This window comes from Gigantopelta aegis, chromosome 7, assembly GCF_016097555.1.
Source record: "Gigantopelta aegis isolate Gae_Host chromosome 7, Gae_host_genome, whole genome shotgun sequence".
Classification (NCBI taxonomy): Eukaryota; Metazoa; Mollusca; class Gastropoda; order Neomphalida; family Peltospiridae; genus Gigantopelta; species Gigantopelta aegis.
The window spans coordinates 4,112,127-4,130,775 of NC_054705.1; the positions used below are offsets into that span (position 1 = coordinate 4,112,127).

The 18,649-nt window shown below is 39.2% G+C and overlaps 1 protein-coding gene and 1 long non-coding RNA gene across 4 annotated transcripts in view; one reads left to right on the forward strand and one right to left on the reverse strand.

Moving 5' to 3' along the window:
- The window catches only part of LOC121377352 (probable enoyl-CoA hydratase), a 28,292-nt gene extending 10,537 nt beyond the window's left edge, over positions 1-17,755 (reverse strand). For 2 of the 3 annotated variants that reach the window (XM_041505311.1, XM_041505309.1), the window contains exons 1-5: positions 17,642-17,755; positions 11,157-11,321; positions 7,173-7,276; positions 3,945-4,089; positions 1,585-1,734 (exon numbers count right to left, since the gene is read on the reverse strand). In XM_041505311.1, the coding sequence (XP_041361245.1) occupies positions 1,585-1,734; positions 3,945-4,089; positions 7,173-7,276; positions 11,157-11,321; positions 17,642-17,729 (652 nt within the window). In that variant the 5' untranslated portion in view covers positions 17,730-17,755. The remainder of the gene's footprint in view (positions 1-1,584; positions 1,735-3,944; positions 4,090-7,172; positions 7,277-11,156; positions 11,322-17,641) is intronic. The other variant, XM_041505310.1, reaches the window with a different exon arrangement.
- On the forward strand, positions 7,178-9,042 carry LOC121377353. The gene is made up of 2 exons (XR_005958606.1): positions 7,178-7,601; positions 7,647-9,042. It is a non-coding gene; the product is annotated as an uncharacterized LOC121377353 (long non-coding RNA).
- Positions 17,756-18,649: the final 894 nt, after the last annotated feature.

Here is an 18,649-nt window from a genome sequence, read left to right on the forward strand (position 1 = left end):
AAATTTCTTGTCACTATATTGCACTTTCTGTTCTTATTTATACCTAACAATAAGGTTGTTAAACATATATTTAGATCTTCAGATCAATTTTTTTTTTTAAATAATCACTTAGCTCTCATGAAGAATTTTGAGTTTATACTAGATTCAGAACCAATTTTTTTCAGATTTGATTATCTGCCTTGGATTAAACTGATAATTTATTTTATTGTTAAAAGTTGTATTACCCAGTGTTACTAGCTAAATAAAATGCTGGATTACAGATTGTAGGAATACATCCAATATACATATTGTATTCATCTGGATTAGAAAATAATGCAAGAAAACAGATGTTCGGGTAATTATGTCATTTAAAAATAGCTTTTTCAGTAATTAATCAAAAATAAATGTGTGAAAGCTGCATGATAATTCCAGATATCACAACTATTAAAACCTCCAACTACAGTAGGCTATAAATAAAATATAGTCAGGAATATTGATGGCTGCCAATGGTTTTGATGGTTCATTATGAAAATCAGCATGAAATTCCCACACCTGGTAACTTGAAGACACCCATACCCAGCATACAGAATTTCCATCCAACACTAATGTTCAGGACATTAAGTTATTACTTCATACAGGTACAGTCATGTTGGTGTTTTCTTCCTCAGTTAGTTTATTTTTTAATACTAATATTTCTTTGATGTGCCTGTTAAGATCTTCATAATCTAGGGGTCAATCAAGTGCATGTGTTTTAATGGAATACTTTAAAGGAGTAGAGGTACTCTGACTATCTTTGTTGTCTCTACATATATACCTGAGTACACACACCCAACTGAAAGTAAATATCTTCAGGACTTTTATTTTAAAACATTTTGTTGTTCAATATGACATATTGCATTTGTACAAAACTGTATGGAAGATATATATGCCTTATGAGGTGTACATTATATTAGATTGCACTGTAGAAACAACAGTTTCAGTAAGGTTGTCAGTTTATGTCAGAATACACCAGATCCTGGTTGTCATAAAGACACATAGCTGGACACTTTTTGAAAAATGTATGTTATCAGTATAGGTAGTACTAAACCAAATAACTTCCGGCTGGGTCAAAGTTCGAGGTGCACCCAACTTTTGATAGAGAAGTGAACACCACAAGTCCTGTGATTGGTGATAAATGTTGGTTGTAAAAAATAATAGTTTCATCTGGGTAAAAAAAATAATTTTATTTCATCTAGTACCACTGTGTTAAGTAGCCTTGTGCTTGAAACATGTATGGGGAACCTGCAAAAAAAAGTACTCAAATTTTGTGTGGAACTAGGGTAGTCACAGACGCTATCCGTTATCTCAGAAATGAGCAGCGTGAACCCCAATTTTTTCTGATTCACTTTAAGTGTCAGGGGTGGTAGTATTTATATCTGTGGCATTTATGTCGATTGATACGCTGCAGGTAGGAGTTCTAGCCACATATTTTACTCTCGTCGTCTATGGGATTTGATTTGGTAGTATACACCCTATACCAACAGTGTTAGAAAATTGACTGTATACATCTTATCAACATTTGCTGTTAGAAACCTATAGTACACGACAGTAAGTTGACATACACACCGGTTCCGGTGGCCACAAGCCGATTGGCCAGCCCGAACTGAAAGGCCTCTTTAGCGGAGACCTGCCGGCCAGTGAGAATGAGGTCAAGGGCACGCGACAGACCAATCAGGCGTGGAAGTCGAACCGTTCCACCGTCGAGCAACGGAACACCTGCAACACAACACAAATGTTATTAGACACAGACATCAGATTAAACAATAATGTGAACATGATGCAATGTGAAAAACAACTGTTTACTACTATCATTAAAGTCCCAATCAAATTGTTAACAACTACTATAAATTACTCTACCTTTAATTATCAGTAAGATTTTTTTTACACTTTTTGTCCAAACACAAATTGTAAAAAAAACATTACAGTGACACAGATTCCACATATGAGACTGTAACGATATCACCAATATAGGCTTCACTGAGATCGCATATGGCAAAATACAGTTTTTCACAGTCTGCCATTTTGTTTTTTTGTGTGGAATACTCTTCAAGAGGGGTGGAAACCTCCTAAGTATGTAAAATAATTAATCCTATGTCATGATGAGTGTGTTATACCTTAGCGCATGTTATGACACTGATGGAAGGAAATGTTTTTATTTAACGATGGACTCAACACATTTTAATTATGGTTATATGTAGAGGGGATGATTTTCCGTTTCAGATTTTGCCACATTCCGTTTCAGATTTTTGCAAATTCCGTTTTTTTCCGTTTTTGTGTTCAATTAGTGTCATGTTTTATTGTTATAAACTATATACATTTGTTATATTGTTCCAGCTCTGAGCTGGTTTGCTATTGCTATTTTTTTAAATACCTGTAAAAATAATTTTTGAAACAAACTTTAAAAAAAAGAAAAAAGTGTATAAACCGCACCACTTGGTTCCCACCTTCATCCGTAAATAAACCGTAAGAATTACTATTTTAGTACTCACTCGATTACACATGTATGTATCTCTGTAACCTAACTAGCGTGCTGTGTGCACAAATTACATATTCAAACGAGGTCGGGTCAATCTGGATACAGGTCAGTGGTAGTGAATCGAAACTAAGCACTGTTCTGTAGATCGTTTAAAGTTTCGACATTATTTTATAACTTTAAATATATATATATATATTTGCCTAGAATTATATATTCAGAGCCTGTAGCACAAATAACAGCCCAATTTCCAAGATATATATTTTGCAACCCCCTCGGGGAGGGGGGAAAACGTACACAATGATGACAATGCCTCACCGCGGGACCCCCTAAACTGCAGGGTCTGTAGCACGTGCTACATGTGTTACAATAATAAACCGGTGAGAAGAAAAGTAAAATGCTATTTTTGTGTGCAATTTAGAAAACAATCAGTTCAGAAATAAATAACATGTAGTAAATTCCGTAGCATGAAAAAAGGCGTTCCCCGTGGGACGGACTATAAATGTGAAATGTTTCCGTACAAATTAACGAATATGCCCGAAGTTTTACGAAATTACGTTTTCTGGCGAAAGCGTTGTGTAAATTGGCTATGCTTTTGAATCGTAATAAGTATTATTGAAAAATATCGAAATTGAACGTACTAGAAATCTTATTATATAATCAACATTCTAAAATTGTATTAGTAAATGTTTATTTTTATATTTCAAGTAAAATTTCACTATGTAAAGTGACACGGGTAAACAGTCACATGCTTTGTTGCAAGCTTACGGCAATTAAGCATAACTTCCGAGAATTAACGGTTCTGAAAATATTTAGGCATACAGTACACTCCATGAAAGTTCGCATACCAAAACACTATGCGTATATTATCAATATTGAATCTTAAAACTACTAAAAATATTTATTATGGTGCTTGAACCAGAAATACAACTTTTGAAGGTTATTTTTAAAAAATAGCAAATTCCGTTTCAGTTACTAAATTCCGCGATTCCGTCCGTTTTTCCGTGATCGCGGAAAATCATCCCCTCTATATATGGTGTCAGACATATGTTTGAGGACCACACAGATATTGAGAGAGGAAACCCGCTGTCACCACTTCATCGGCTACTCTTTTCGATTAGCAGCAAGGGATCTTTTATATGCACCATCCCACAGACAGGGTAGTACACACCACGGCCTTTGATGTACTAGTCGTGGTGCACTGGCTGGAGTGAGAAATAGCCCAATGGACCCACTGATGGAGATCGATCCCAGACCAACAGCGCATCAAGCGAGCGCTGTACCACTGGGCTACGTCTCACCCCCACGACATTGTTGGATAACGTCACATCGATCCACCATACCAAAGGCTCGGGAAGGACAACATCAACTCACGTGTGCATGATAAATGGTATTGCCTCGTAACTCGTCGAGAATTCTCTACATCCCGCCCCAACACATTCAAACATCTCACCAAACCTGCGACAGAAGACTCCCATGACGGCCGACTCTTCCACGACTCGCAGGTCACACATACAGGCAAGCTCCAGTCCACCGGCCACCGCGTACCCCGCAACCGCCGCGATCACAGGCTTGGTGCACAGCATCCGCGACGGGCCCTAGTTAATTTAAAACATAAAATGAAACTTTTCAAATCACAGGTCACACATACAGGCAAGCTCCAGTCCACCATGTACCCCGCGATCACAGGCTTGGTGCACAGCATCCATGAGGGGCCCCGATTAATTTAAACATAAAATTAAACATTTCAAAAACAAGCTTGTATACATGTATTACACAAAAAAAGTCTAGGGATCAAGTCGACTGTGATCTTGAGCCCTCCTGAACAAGCCACAGTTGTCATCGCTTTATACGTTTCTTAAAGTTAAACAAATATTAAAATAAACATTTTCAGATCTCGACTAATTACAAAAACTTTATAATAAGAAACTGCCAAAGGGTGGCGAGTCGCAGGACACATGTAACCCTCCTTCTAGATCTGCCAGTGCATGACACCAATTATTTTTACAGCAAACTTATGCGGTATGCAGAAACAAATCGAAATAGCTGAAATAGATATGTACGATTCCATATGTCTGGATTCTTATGCGGCAAGTCTGATGGCACCCTGTATCGATTCCTGCTGGATAAGCACAGTGACGTCATCTTAGATTGAAATAATAACATTTCGCGGCACTTTTGGTTTATCTACTTTTAAAAATGCCAAAATATTAGTGTTTTTCGACGAACATGGAAAGATTTATTGTGTTAGTAGCAGATCACAAGATCCACATATATCCCCAGTTGAAATAACACCACTCCCGTGTCTATTTCAGCAACTCCCCAGTCTGGTTCCTAAGAAAATACCAGTATCTACTGAACCAATAACATTGGTAAATTTGGAAACAAGTGACATAATCACATGTTCATTAGATATTGCAAATTTAAAAAATTATGTAGACATTGAAAGGGCCCTATTAAAGTTGGTTCCGCCAAAATATACTCTTGTTTTGAAATGAACTGAACAGTTTTGTGTTATAATGAACGTTGTTATGATTGCATAAATTACCTTAGATGAATAGCCAGTCTTTGGCGTGCACAGATACATGTAACATCCCTTGCCAAGCAGTGCTTGGTGAACTTATCTTTCACGTGGAACACAATTCGGCCAAATTGTTCCCTGGATACTCTAAAGTAATGATGAAATTTCTTTCTATCGGACAGAAGTTCCCTGATGCTCCATAAGGGAATCTTTTTTAAAGTAAACTATGTATCCAGCAGCGGTGTTTTCTTTTTTCTTCTTTTTCTTATGCAATACTTTCAGAACAATTACTATAACTACCTGTTGCTCAAACAAAATATGTTCAGACACTTGAAACTTGGACAAATTCGGAGCCATGACGCGAAATAAAACCCCCCCCGCAGTGCGTATGGAATCTGACAAAACGCATGCCCCATAAGCTTTCCGCAACTGTACATATGGAATCTTAGCTTTAAGCCTATCTGCTTGTTATGTTATTTCAGGCATTATAATGTCAAAAGTTTTTCTCTAATCACGCGTAACTGGCCTTTTACCCTCTCAGCCAGGTCCATCATTTTTGGGTTTGTTCAGTTTAGTTCACAAGTTTTTTGTTAACAGTTGTAGTTCCAGCAATAACGAGTGCTGCTAACCAGTTTGCAAACTATTGGACTGGATCCCAATTAGTTATTTGGTTTAATACGAAGCACCTAAACCAGTCTATCAAAAGTGCTTCTGCTCTGTGGGGCTGAACTCTGCTCAAAACAGTTGGCTTCTTTAACGACACCACTAGAGAACATTGATTAATTAATCACCGGCTATTGGATGTCGAACATTTGGTAATTATTATGTAGTGATCAGAGAAAACCCGCTACATTTTTCCTAATGCAACATGGGATCTTTTAAATGCATTTTCCCACAGACAGGAAAGCACATACCACAGCCTTTGACCAGTTGTGGTGCATTGGTTGAAACAAGGAACTCTGTTCAAATTCCGATGAACACGTTAAACTGGAAACCGTGTTCTCCATGCTGTGTTCTTACTGCTATAAGATTTACATTAGAAAATGGTCATACACGTGTGCAAAGTGTGTTAATATTGTTTTTATGACAGGCTTCATGAATTGAATAAACGTCACGTAAATGTAAACAGGCGTACATTTTTACATGATTCTTTGTAAAATTGGGTTCAGGGCCCATATTTTCGAAGCTATCTTAGCTCTATGACATCGTAAAAATGTGACATCATAGTTTACAGGGTTTTTAAGATATTGTAGAGCTAAAACAGCTTTGGACATCTATAATCAGGGGTTAATAGTTAGTGGTTCAATCGTTGTAATATAACCAAGATCAGAACTGATTTTTCGAAACAACTGTAGACTGTTCAGTAGTGCGAGAAATCATGGTTGTTCCTTAGTATCGTTTTTGTGTATTGTGAGCCGACACTTCTATATCAGAACATGAACATGAATAGACCTACTTTACAATACAGAAGACATTTAACAAGTGACCAGCTGATCCACACGACACAGGAAACATGCACGTGCATATAACATGATACCCGGGTACTCTGAAGTATACCGAATGTTTGCGACACCGAACAATGACGAGTATTCACAATACACTGACTTGTTCCACAGATGATTCGATATGACAGAAAATGATGGTGCCAATGAAATTATTCATGAGTGCTCTTCCTAACATGCCACCGGTTATACAGATATGTCTGAACAGGGTTTCTGCCAGAGGGTAAAACGGGTATGGTGCCATACCCAAATTTTTAGCAGATTTTACTTTTTTAAGTTACCCGTTTGACAAAATTAATGACTCTTTATTATTATTGTATGCTTTTCTTAACCCTAACCCTAAATCTAACCCATTTTCCTTCTGGGGAAGGCCTCCTATACCCTCTTTTGACTGTGGTTGCATTCAATTCCATAGCGCCATACCCAAAGATTTCTTTCTGCTGAAGACATAATTTTGAGAAAAATCAACATTCAATTTTAAAGTTTAAAGAGCTTTGTATCCCGTAAGTAACCTCTGACGCCATATAACCGTTAATAAAATGTGTTGAGTGCGTCGTTAAATAAAACACTTCCTTCCCTCAAGTAACATATATGTCCACCATAGAAAACCACACACAAAACTAGACGTTGGCTCGATGTTCTGTATTGCTGTACTCACCATCGGTGCCTCGTCAGATTCCACCGGCTCTTTAAATGTGGGGCCCACCGAGGCGTCAACTTCCGACAAGAATTTGAGGTCGTATCCAGCACAGAAAACCCCGCCTGTCAAACACAGAGTAAGGAAGGTGAGAAACTACATGTAAACAGTACAGAAAACCCCACCTGTCAAACACAGAGTAAGGAAGGTGAGAAACTACATGTAAACAGTACAGAAAACCCTGCCTGTCAAACACAGAGGAAAGGAAGGTGAGAAACTACATGTAAACAGTACAGAAAACCCCGCCTGTCAAACACAGAGTAAGGAAGGTGAGAAACTACATGTAAACAGTACAGAAAACCCCGCCTGTCAAACACAGAGTAAGGAAGGTGAGAAACTACATGTAAACAGCACAGAAAACCCCGCCTGTCAAACACAGAGGAAAGGAAGGTGAGAAACTACATGTAAACAGCACAGAAAACCCCGCCTGTCAAGGTGAGAAACTACATGTAAACAGTACAGAAAACCCCGCCTGTCGAACAGAGAGGAAAGGAAGGTGAGAAACTACATGTAAACAGTACAGAAAACCCCACGTGTCAAACACAGAGGAAAGGAAGGTGAGAAACTACATGTAAACAGTACAGAAAACCCCGCCTGTCAAACACAAAGTAAGGAAGGTGAGAAACTACATGTAAACAGCACAGAAAACCCCGCCTGTCAAACACAGAGGAAAGGAAGGTGAGAAACTACATGTAAACAGCACAGAAAACCCCGCCTGTCAAGGTGAGAAACTACATGTAAACAGTACAGAAAACCCCGCCTGTCAAACAGAGAGGAAAGGAAGGTGAGAAACTACATGTAAACAGTACAGAAAACCCCGCCTGTCAAACACAGAGGAAAGGAAGGTGAGAAACTACATGTAAACAGCACAGAAAACCCCGCCTGTCAAACACAGAGGAAAGGAAGGTGAGAAACTGCATGTAAACAGCACAGAAAACCCCGCCTGTCAAACACAGAGGAAAGGAAGGTGAGAAACTACATGTAAACAGCACAGAAAACCACACCTGTCAAACACAGAGGAAAGGAAGGTGAGAAACTACATGTAAACAGCACAGAAAACCCCGCCTGTCAAGGTGAGAAACTACATGTAAACAGTACAGAAAACCCCGCCTGTCAAACAGAGAGGAAAGGAAGGTGAGAAACTACATGTAAACAGCACAGAAAACCCCGCCTGTCGAACAGAGAGGAAAGGAAGGTGAGAAACTACATGTAAACAGTACAGAAAACCCCGCCTGTCGAACAGAGAGGAAAGGAAGGTGAGAAACTACATGTAAACAGCACAGAAAACCCCGCCTGTCAAACACAGAGGAAAGGAAGGTGAGAAACTACATGTAAACAGCACAGAAAACCACACCTGTCAAACACAGAGGAAAGGAAGGTGAGAAACTACATGTAAACAGCACAGAAAACCCCGCCTGTCAAGGTGAGAAACTACATGTAAACAGTACAGAAAACCCCGCCTGTCAAACAGAGAGGAAAGGAAGGTGAGAAACTACATGTAAACAGCACAGAAAACCCCGCCTGTCGAACAGAGAGGAAAGGAAGGTGAGAAACTACATGTAAACAGTACAGAAAACCCCGCCTGTCGAACAGAGAGGAAAGGAAGGTGAGAAACTACATGTAAACAGCACAGAAAACCCCGCCTGTCAAACACAGAGGAAAGGAAGGTGAGAAACTACATGTAAACAGTACAGAAAACCCCGCCTGTCAAACACAGAGGAAAGGAAGGTGAGAAACTACATGTAAACAGTACAGAAAACCCCGCCTGTCAAACACAGAGGAAAGGAAGGTGAGAAACTACATGTAGACAGCACAGAAAACCCAGCCTGTCTAACACAGAGGAAAGGAAGGTCAGAAACTACATGTAAACAGCACAGAAAACCCCGCCTGTCAAACACAGAGGAAAGGAAGGTGAGAAACTACATGTAAACAGTACAGAAAACCCCGCCTGTCAAACACAGAGAGAAAGGAAGGTCAGAAACTACATGTAAACAGTACAGAAAACCCCGCCTGTCGAACAGAGAGAAAAGGAAGGTGAGAAACTACATGTAACAGCACAGAAAACCCCGCCTGTCAAACACAGAGAAAAGGAAGGTCAGAAACTACATGTAAACAGTACAGAAAACCCCGCCTGTCGAACAGAGAGAAAAGGAAGGTGAGAAACTACATGTAACAGCACAGAAAACCCCGCCTGTCAAACACAGAGAAAAGGAAGGTCAGAAACTACATGTAAACAGCACAGAAAACCCCGCCTGTCAAACACAGAGGAAAGGAAGGTGAGAAACTACATGTAAACAGCACAGAAAACCCCGCCTGTCGAACACAGAGGAAAGGAAGGTGAGAAACTACATGTAAACAGCACAGAAAACCCCGCCTGTCAAACACAGAGGAAAGGAAGGTGAGAAACTACATGTAAACAGCACAGAAAACCCCGCCTGTCAAACACAGAGGAAAGGAAGGTGAGAAACTACATGTAAACAGCACAGAAAACCCCGCCTGTCAAACACAGAGGAAAGGAAGGTGAGAAACTACATGTAAACAGCACAGAAAACCCCGCCTGTCAAACACAGAGAGGAAAAAGGAAGGTAAACAGCACAGAAACTACATGTAAACAGCACAGAAAACCCCGCCTGTCAAACATAGAGGAAAGGAAGGTGAGAAACTACATGTAAACAGCACAGAAAACCCCGCCTGTCAAACAGAGAAAAGGAAGGTCAGAAACTACATGTAAACAGTACAGAAAACCCCGCCTGTCAAACACAGAGGAAAGGAAGGTGAGAAACTACATGTAAACAGTACAGAAAACCCCGCCTGTCAAACACAGAGGAAAGGAAGGTGGTGAGAAACTACATGTAAACAGCACAGAAAACCCCGCCTGTCAAACACAGAGGAAAGGAAGGTGAGAAACTACATGTAAACAGCACAGAAAACCCCGCCTGTCAAACACAGAGGAAAGGAAGGTGAGAAACTACATGTAGACAGCACAGAAAACCCCGCCTGTCAAACACAGAGGAAAGGAAGGTGAGAAACTACATGTAGACAGCACAGAAAACCCCGCCTGTCAAACACAGAGGAAAGGAAGGTCAGAAACTACATGTAAACAGCACAGAAAACCCCGCCTGTCAAACACAGAGGAAAGGAAGGTGAGAAACTGCATGTAAACAGCACAGAAAACCCCGCCTGTCAAACATAGAGGAAAGGAAGGTCAAAAACTATATGTAAACAGCACAGAAAACCCCGCCTGTCAAACAGAGAGGAAAGGAAGGTGAGAAACTACATGTAAACAGCACAGAAAACCCAGCCTGTCAAACAGAGAGGAAAGGAAGGTTAGAAACTGCATGTAAACAGCACAACTTTTTAAGAGTCCATACACTTTGTTAAACTGCACGACTTTTAGAAGTTCATACACTAAACTGCATGACATTTTAAGAGTCCAAACACTTTGTTAAATTGCACGACTTTTAGTAGTTCATACACTTCTTTATGAACTAAACTGTATGACATTTTAAGAGTCCAAACACTTTGTTAAATTGCACGACTTTTAGAAGTTCATACACTTCTTTATGAACTAAACTGCAGGACTTTTTAAAACTCCATACACTTTGTTAACCTGCAGTAGCCCAGTCAGTAGAGTCAGTACATGAGTGCATTTTGATTGTTGTCTGCTTGCTGCCTCATATCAATTTCTAGCCTAGCCATAGCAGCAAAAATCAGGACAATCCCTTTAGTGCAAAACAGGGCTAGCTCTGCTACTCGCCAATTTTGAAAACAACAAACAAATTTTATTTTAATGTCGTGAAAACATTTCATGCAGTGATTGATATTATTTTTTTATTTTTTTTACAACTTTTGAAGTTTTTTTTTTTTTTTTTTAAATAGATAATTGGCAAAACAAAGAAGCTCACTCAGAGCCAGCCATGGCAAAGATTTATGTTAAAGATTTACAACCATGTCCGTGAAGAACTGCCACCAGTAGATCTTCCTCCCTGTCGAACTGTCGGAACGCGGCAATCAACTGTCGGGACGTCTCGGGGTCAACACAATTCCGCACTTCCGGTCGGTTTATTCCAATGAGAAACACCTGGCCATGCTTCTCAGTCTCAACCAGCTCTGAAAATAACAACAATCTCTAATTTTAGTTCACGAATTCTGTGGAATTAAATGTCTCGCCGATCGTTAACATTTTGGGTGTGTGTGTGTGTGTGTGTTTGTTTTGTTTAATGAGTACAGTGCTGTCCGGTGTAACGGCACACATTAGCATTCAAAGACCATTTCTATGTGAACACTGCGAAATACTTAATAAAACGTGTCACTCACCAATGAAAGAAAGAAATGTTTTATTTAACGACGCACTCAACACATTTTATTTACAGTTATATGGCGTCAGACATATGGTTAAGGACCACACAGATTTTGAGAGGAAACCCGCTGTCGCCACTACATGGGCTACTTTTTCCGATTCGCAGCAAGGGATCTTTTATTTGCGCTTCCCACAGGCAGAATAGCACAAACCATGGCCTTTGTTGAACCAGTTATGGATCACTGGTCGATGCAAGTGGTTTACACCTACCCATTGAGCCTTGCGGGTTTGGAGTCGGTGTCTGGATTAAAAATCCCATGCGTCGACTGGGATCCGAACCCAGTACCTACCAGCCTGTAGACCGATGGCCTAACCACGACACCACCGAGGCTGGTCACTCACCAATGAAGCTGTGCATAATTTGAAATACACTACAAATTGTTTTATGTCTGTAGTAAATAAACATTTTAAAATTGTGCATAAATGTAGTCATCCTCTTGTATCCAAAATGATATGCATGTCCGATGATTTGGTGCAGTAGATGTGGATCGGTGATCTTGCTATTTACAGACTGCCCATGGCCTCACTTTGTAGCCCATAAACGCTACACTATTGTCCCAGGATTATTTTAGTACTTTTTTGTTTTGTCTTGTTAAAAATATTACTATGAAAACGAACGATCACACATGACCCATCTCATAATCGGTTTCGGAATCGTTTTCTTGAGTGGCACAGTACTGCAGATGCATACATTTTCATTGTCACACATGGCTAAGATGCCTACATGGGATTTTTTTCTCTGGTAGATTGTGTACACAAGTGGATCTTATTTCGCTTTTATTTTTTGTAACCATGTAACAGTTGTGAACTGGAATGACTGTCAATTAAGGTGTAACACTTTCATTTTGTTTGCATTTGTACGTGTTTTCCTTTTCAGTTTAAATAAAAATAACTGAAAAAAATTATTATACTGTTTACTATAATTTTTAAAATGTGGAAAAGGTGTTTTTAGACTGGTTTTTAAAGGTCCACGCTTATGGCACATTATTATACACAGTATATAAAACAAATATATAAACATTACAGTATTAAAAAATAATACCATCCCAGTTATTAAAAAAACTACTTTTTGTAAAACGCTTGGGGAAAAAACCTACTGCTCAGTCGATTTGACCCGCATCAGACCTGTGATGTAGCATCCGGCGTTCTGTTAGTAGGTCAACATGCCGACAGCAGAGAATGATTTTTCGAAAAACAACTGATTCTTAATGGACGCTAGTATCAACATTTTGTTCTTATCACATTTGTACATCTACTCTAATGGTACCTCGATTGGTGAGGAAGTGGTATACATATAAGCATGTTAACCTAGTTACCTACCTACCTGTGAGAAGCAGGACACAAGTTCAGTCCCGACTTTTGAAAGTGGGATATTAACTTTTGACTGCAATAAAAATGTGTTCAAATCAGAACACATTTAAAACAAGCAGAATAAATAACATTATAGGGATCTAAATCGTGCGCCAGTGTAGACAGAGCTAATTACTATATGAACTGTTGTTTTGTTCTTGAATTTGCATCCGAAGTCCGGAATAGAAAGCATCCGGTGTCGACAGAGTATTTGTTTTCCTAATAAATTAAGGGTTGCTGAACGGGACTTTAAAACTGTGCTGTTTTACACATAATGCCGGTTTGGACAGAGTCCACTCTGTGTGTGTATACAAATTGTGTGTGTGTGTGTGTGTGTATATATATATATATATATATATATATATATACACACACACACACACGTACGAATGCACAAAAAGTTCTAGCCTTGGTACCCTCCACTGGCGTAGACAACCCGTACTATGTACATACATGTGTATGTATGATTTTATAAAATTTAATAGTTTAAACAAAAAAAAGAAGTTTGATGAGGGTGAGGGGGTGTTCCCATGGGCCCCCTCCCTACGCCACTGCAGGGATGGTGCATGGCCATAACACTTTTCAAAGAGGCCCTTTTGTGGGTTATATTTGTTGTATCTGTGAAAATGTCCTTCTCAAGTGAATCTGAAAGAAGAGTCTGGCAACCTCGAGCCATACCACTATATTTTACACTGCCGCCCCGGCTCTGGTACCCTCCCTGCCTCTCACCCCCCACTCTTTTGAGCTCTAGTTTAGCTTGTGCTCGTCGTGGTTTCTTGTTTGCTGTATCATGCGCAAGCGTAGAACATGTGCCAGTGGGGATACAGGCTTGGGACAGATATGATAAAAAAGAAAAGAAAAAAAAGAAATAGGTGTCATATTTATCGATTGTCGTAATCCCCAGGGATGAAGTGGTCACTGCAGATCCTATCCCATTGTGATGGTCCTTTCCATTACGCACAGGTTCTGTTTAAGAACCACTTCCATGCAAACCCTGTGATTGTCGGTTTGTTTAAAGTTCGGAAAAACTGCTGCTTTGATACATCCAAACACTAAACGATGGTTCATCATATTTTACATTTGAAAACTATCTCCAAAAGAATATTCCATAAATACAATTCATCTCCAAAAGAATATTCCATAAATACAATTCAATTCAATACAATAAAATTTCTGAGTTTTAAAAATACACGCGTTCCACCTTCCCAGTAGGGAAGGGGCCTTTGTTTGCACCCACAGAACGCCTGGGTAAATCAGACCTCTCAAATCTCGAGGCACTGGAAACCTGGACACTAAAGCCCAAAAACCTGGAGATTTCAGTAAAAACCTGGAGATTGACCTATTCATACATAATCAAGTGCTAAGCAAAATAAAGTGGTCGTTCTTTTGTGTAGAAAACAATATTTGACAGGTGACATCAGGGAATTTTCACTTCTATGTCATGCGTGCAAACTCTCAACAGAATGCGAGAGACTGGTAGCGATAACCTTATTTGGCATTGATCTTCTAAATATGGATTGTTGTGTCCAGTCCTCTCACTTTGTTTGTCATTTCTGGCCAGACTGGCCGAGAATTTGACTGAGCAAGAACAGAAATTGTTTCAACTACAATGGATTTTTATCGCAAGGGAAAAAAACATGAGACCATGCATGAGATTTTGCAGAAAACTGTAAGTATCACGGCAAAACCGTGAGACTAGAGAGGTCTGGTAAATCCCTGTAAACTTAAATTTAAATACTGTAAATCAGAAAATATTAGCGACCTTAAAATTTAGTGAAATCCATATCAGTGACATAAAACTTTAGCGAGGTCGGCATATCATACATTAAAAAAAAAACGTAAGCCATTTTTTTTTACGACCGACTGGTCACAAGAACACTCGACACTTTTTGATGTTATGCAATGTGCACTATTTCCGGTTTGAAATTTAGCCTCAAACATCCAGATTCCCAGTCTGGAGCTCCACGCGGTAAGACGTGTTTGTTTCGCGTGTGCACACTGCACGAGCTTTCATGTGCTCGACTTGGGGGTCCTTCATTTCGTTGTTTTTGTCAGCGAAATGAAGTTTCCTTGCCTCCATGTCATTTCTCTGTCTGACTGTCGACTTGGTTTTTTTCGTGACTCGTATGACGGCCATTCTGCAGAATGCCACGGTTGTTCGCGTTTAGTCTCTACATGTCCGAGCCTGTCCTAGCAGCACTGGAAGATTGACCGCCCCACTCTAAGAAGAAATAGGAAGCGGGGTCGGCCCCTACTACTCTTTTCTAGACTTTACCTTGCTTTATAGTGATACCATCTCGTATCCTCCGGAGTCGGGCCCGTCCGCACCACTATACCAAACCATGACGACTGGACTATACCCTAGTCTGATACTCTCTCTCGTTCAGACGGATCCGGCTTCTCAAGATCTGTATTTCAGCACAGCACTACACCTGCAACGTCTATCGACTGTCAATCTAGGGGTTTTCTTGACGGGATGCAACCCATCTCGTCCCTTTAAGCTGTGCACCCAAACGGCCTTAACGAGGCCACTCGTGTGGACATATCGATCGGACTTTAAACTTTTAGATCTGCGTTCAAAAGTTTATGTCGAAATTACTTCTTTTTTTTAAAAATATTATTAAATAGTCCGATCCTCTCTTCTTTCTCTTATTTAATTTTGGACTGTCCTCCTAAAATGCTCCAAATTATATAAATATTCGGCCGAGCAGTCAATTCTTTTTATTTTTAGCTTGTAATCTTTTTATTTTTTTTATTTATTCTATTAACTTTTTCAAACCCCCTCCCCCCCCCCCCCCCCATCCCAAGTCAGGCCACCGATCTTATCGGAGGTCGGACTCGGGATGGGCGTGTTCGAAACCCTAGTGGTATATGGGCACGTTAAACTAGTTATCATCATCATCAAACATCCAAGTGACGCTGTTTGTCTCCAACTTAATTTTAATAAAAACATTAGTGTTATACATCTAAATTAATTAGTATTTTTTGCTTTATTTATTGCATAATCTATAGCCTGTTGTTTGACCAGTTAATCGCTGACGAAACAACCACACATAATCAGTCATAATCAGTAAAAACATGTTTTCGGAGTAGTCTATTGTGCGTACAGGGGTCGTAAGCTGTTTTTCCACTGAGACGTACTAGTATTCTTTGCTCTGGTACTGTTCTCACTTTGTCAAATAAGAAACAATGTTTTAGCGTTAATGACTGTTATACCGCTGTTACCAAGCCCGTAACAATTCGTTTTTATGGATTTGTTTTCTATGACAGAACTAATTTATTTTTAACCACAATTATGTGTCTTTATTGCTAAAAGTTACAAACGTTGAAACTATAAGACTGTATTCAAAATACTGACATTTCATTTTGCTTTGCTGCGACACTGCATCGGAAGTGATAATAGTTTTCATTATTGTGCCACAAACGGTAGTGTACATAGGATATGTGACTTTTTATTTGCCTTGGTTCTGAAATCCAATTTAATTGTTCACAGTTGATTAATTCAAATCATTATTAAATATGTATACGTTTTAAGACTTGTTTGATTTTTGTTTTAATCTGACTTTAGTTTATATTTAGCGTCATGAAATGTTAGCGTTTTTTATGGCTTCACTAAATTCACGAATATTTTATGCTCGCCAACATTTTCTGATTTACAGTAATAATAATTGTGGGGTGTGTTTTTTTGCATCAGAGGATACCTACATTCTAATGTGATATATATTTAAAGGCAAAATGCCAGGATATAACCATGAAAAAGCAATTTGGTTAATAGTAGGAAGGTGCCCACAATTTGTTCCACACACATTCTCTTTAAAAATCAGTGGTTGTTGCTTTAAATTTAAAGTGTTACCACATTCTTAATAACTAGCATATTAGTAAATTACTTTCCTACCTTCAATTATTGTTAGATTTCCCCCAACCTTTAGTTAATAAAAAGCATGCACAATTTTTGCCATCTGCTATTTTTATGGTCTTCAAAAGGGGTGGAAGGATGTGAAATAATCTAACATCATCATCATGACGTCAGACTAATTACGTTTTATATTTCGGAAGGATGGAAATGTTTTATTTAACGACGTACTCGACACATTTTATTTACGGTTATATGGCGTCGGACATATGGTTAAGGACCACACAGATATTGAGGAAGGAAACCTGCTGTCGCCACTTCATGGGTTACTCTTTTCGATTAGCAGCAAGGGATCTTTTATATGCACCATTGAACAGCTCGAACAACACTGTTTTTGGTGCCAAATGTTTACCTAAATTTACATTTTATATCACTGTTTATTTATATGGTTGATTATCTTTATTACCAAGAATTTCTTTCAAAGTCATACACACGCATGTTGACAGAATTCACAATTTTGTTTGAAGTGATCCGGAACTGGCGCATCACCTGTATTCAATTTCTTTTATATATTTTATCGTATTTGCACTTCGTATCCCGTTTTTATAGGTACAGTTGTTTAAATTACGTTTTTTATTTTTCAAATACGATCAGATGCATTGGTAATCATCAAATTTAAATACGAAGAACCGAGACAAAGGGAGATAACTTAATCATGCACTTTTACAAAAAAGTAAATACTTCTATATTTTCACTGTAGCTAAAATACAGTGAAAATATGACTTTTTACCGGATATGACTTTGATGGTTTCCGTAGATCTATATATTTCATTGCTAAGTAAATAATAAATCATAATATCGTAATACTTTGATCGTTTGTTGATACTCGTCTGCAAAGAACTGCCCTCGAGGTACCTACACGACCAAAAACGCTTCTAACTAACGCTGCAGCCATTCAATTTGGTTGGTTGGTTGTAGATTTTTCCGCTGTCGTTTTCGGAGCACCGCAGTACCTGCGTCGGCTTTGTCCTTAGCGCAGACTATTACTATAAACTAGATTTTGTAGTATGATACTCTGTTTTCCCCTTTGATCATTTGCTTTGGTTATTGTTATGTGAGTGTTATCCATGTGACATCAAATCAACCCTTATAAACAGTATTTAGGTCAACATATAAAGAAATGTTTGAAAGGTTAAAAGTATGTACATCCAACTAAACAGCGAGAAGTAGTATATGAATAACATGTAAATAGGCTCTGGGGGAATCCTTTAAATTTCCCACATGTTAATGCTGGTCACAGACCATAATTATTTACGCTATATGTTTCTAGATAACGTAAAGCCCGCTTTCCATTAAGCTATGTTTCCATTAATGCGGTTGCGGTGCGGTTGCGGTCCGGGTACGGGTGCGTCAAATATCACATAACATTGTTTTGATAGTAAATGTTTCCATTAATGCTAAGATTCCATTAACGCGGTAAGCGGATGCGGCACGCGTGATGGTTCCACATGTCCGGCTGCGGATGCGATTTGTCACGCGGCTGCGAATGCGGAAAACTGAATCGCTCCATGTAGCGATTCGTGCGGCAACTGAACGCATCAAGCATACCGCATCCGCTTACCGCGTTAATGGAATCTTACCCTAATGCAATTTCCGTCCGGCAACCGCGCGGGAACGCATGCGATATTTTTCGATCTGATCATGGAGCGATTCCAACTAGGCCGCATAAGAATCGCACATAGGATTCCCCTAGAACGCAGGGCTTCCCCAAAAATTCTAAGTCTCATGTACTTTCAGTGACACTTGATGTTGAATAACTTATCGAACTTGTACTAGATCAAATTTAAAGCGCGTGTATGACTGTACAGATCCCCA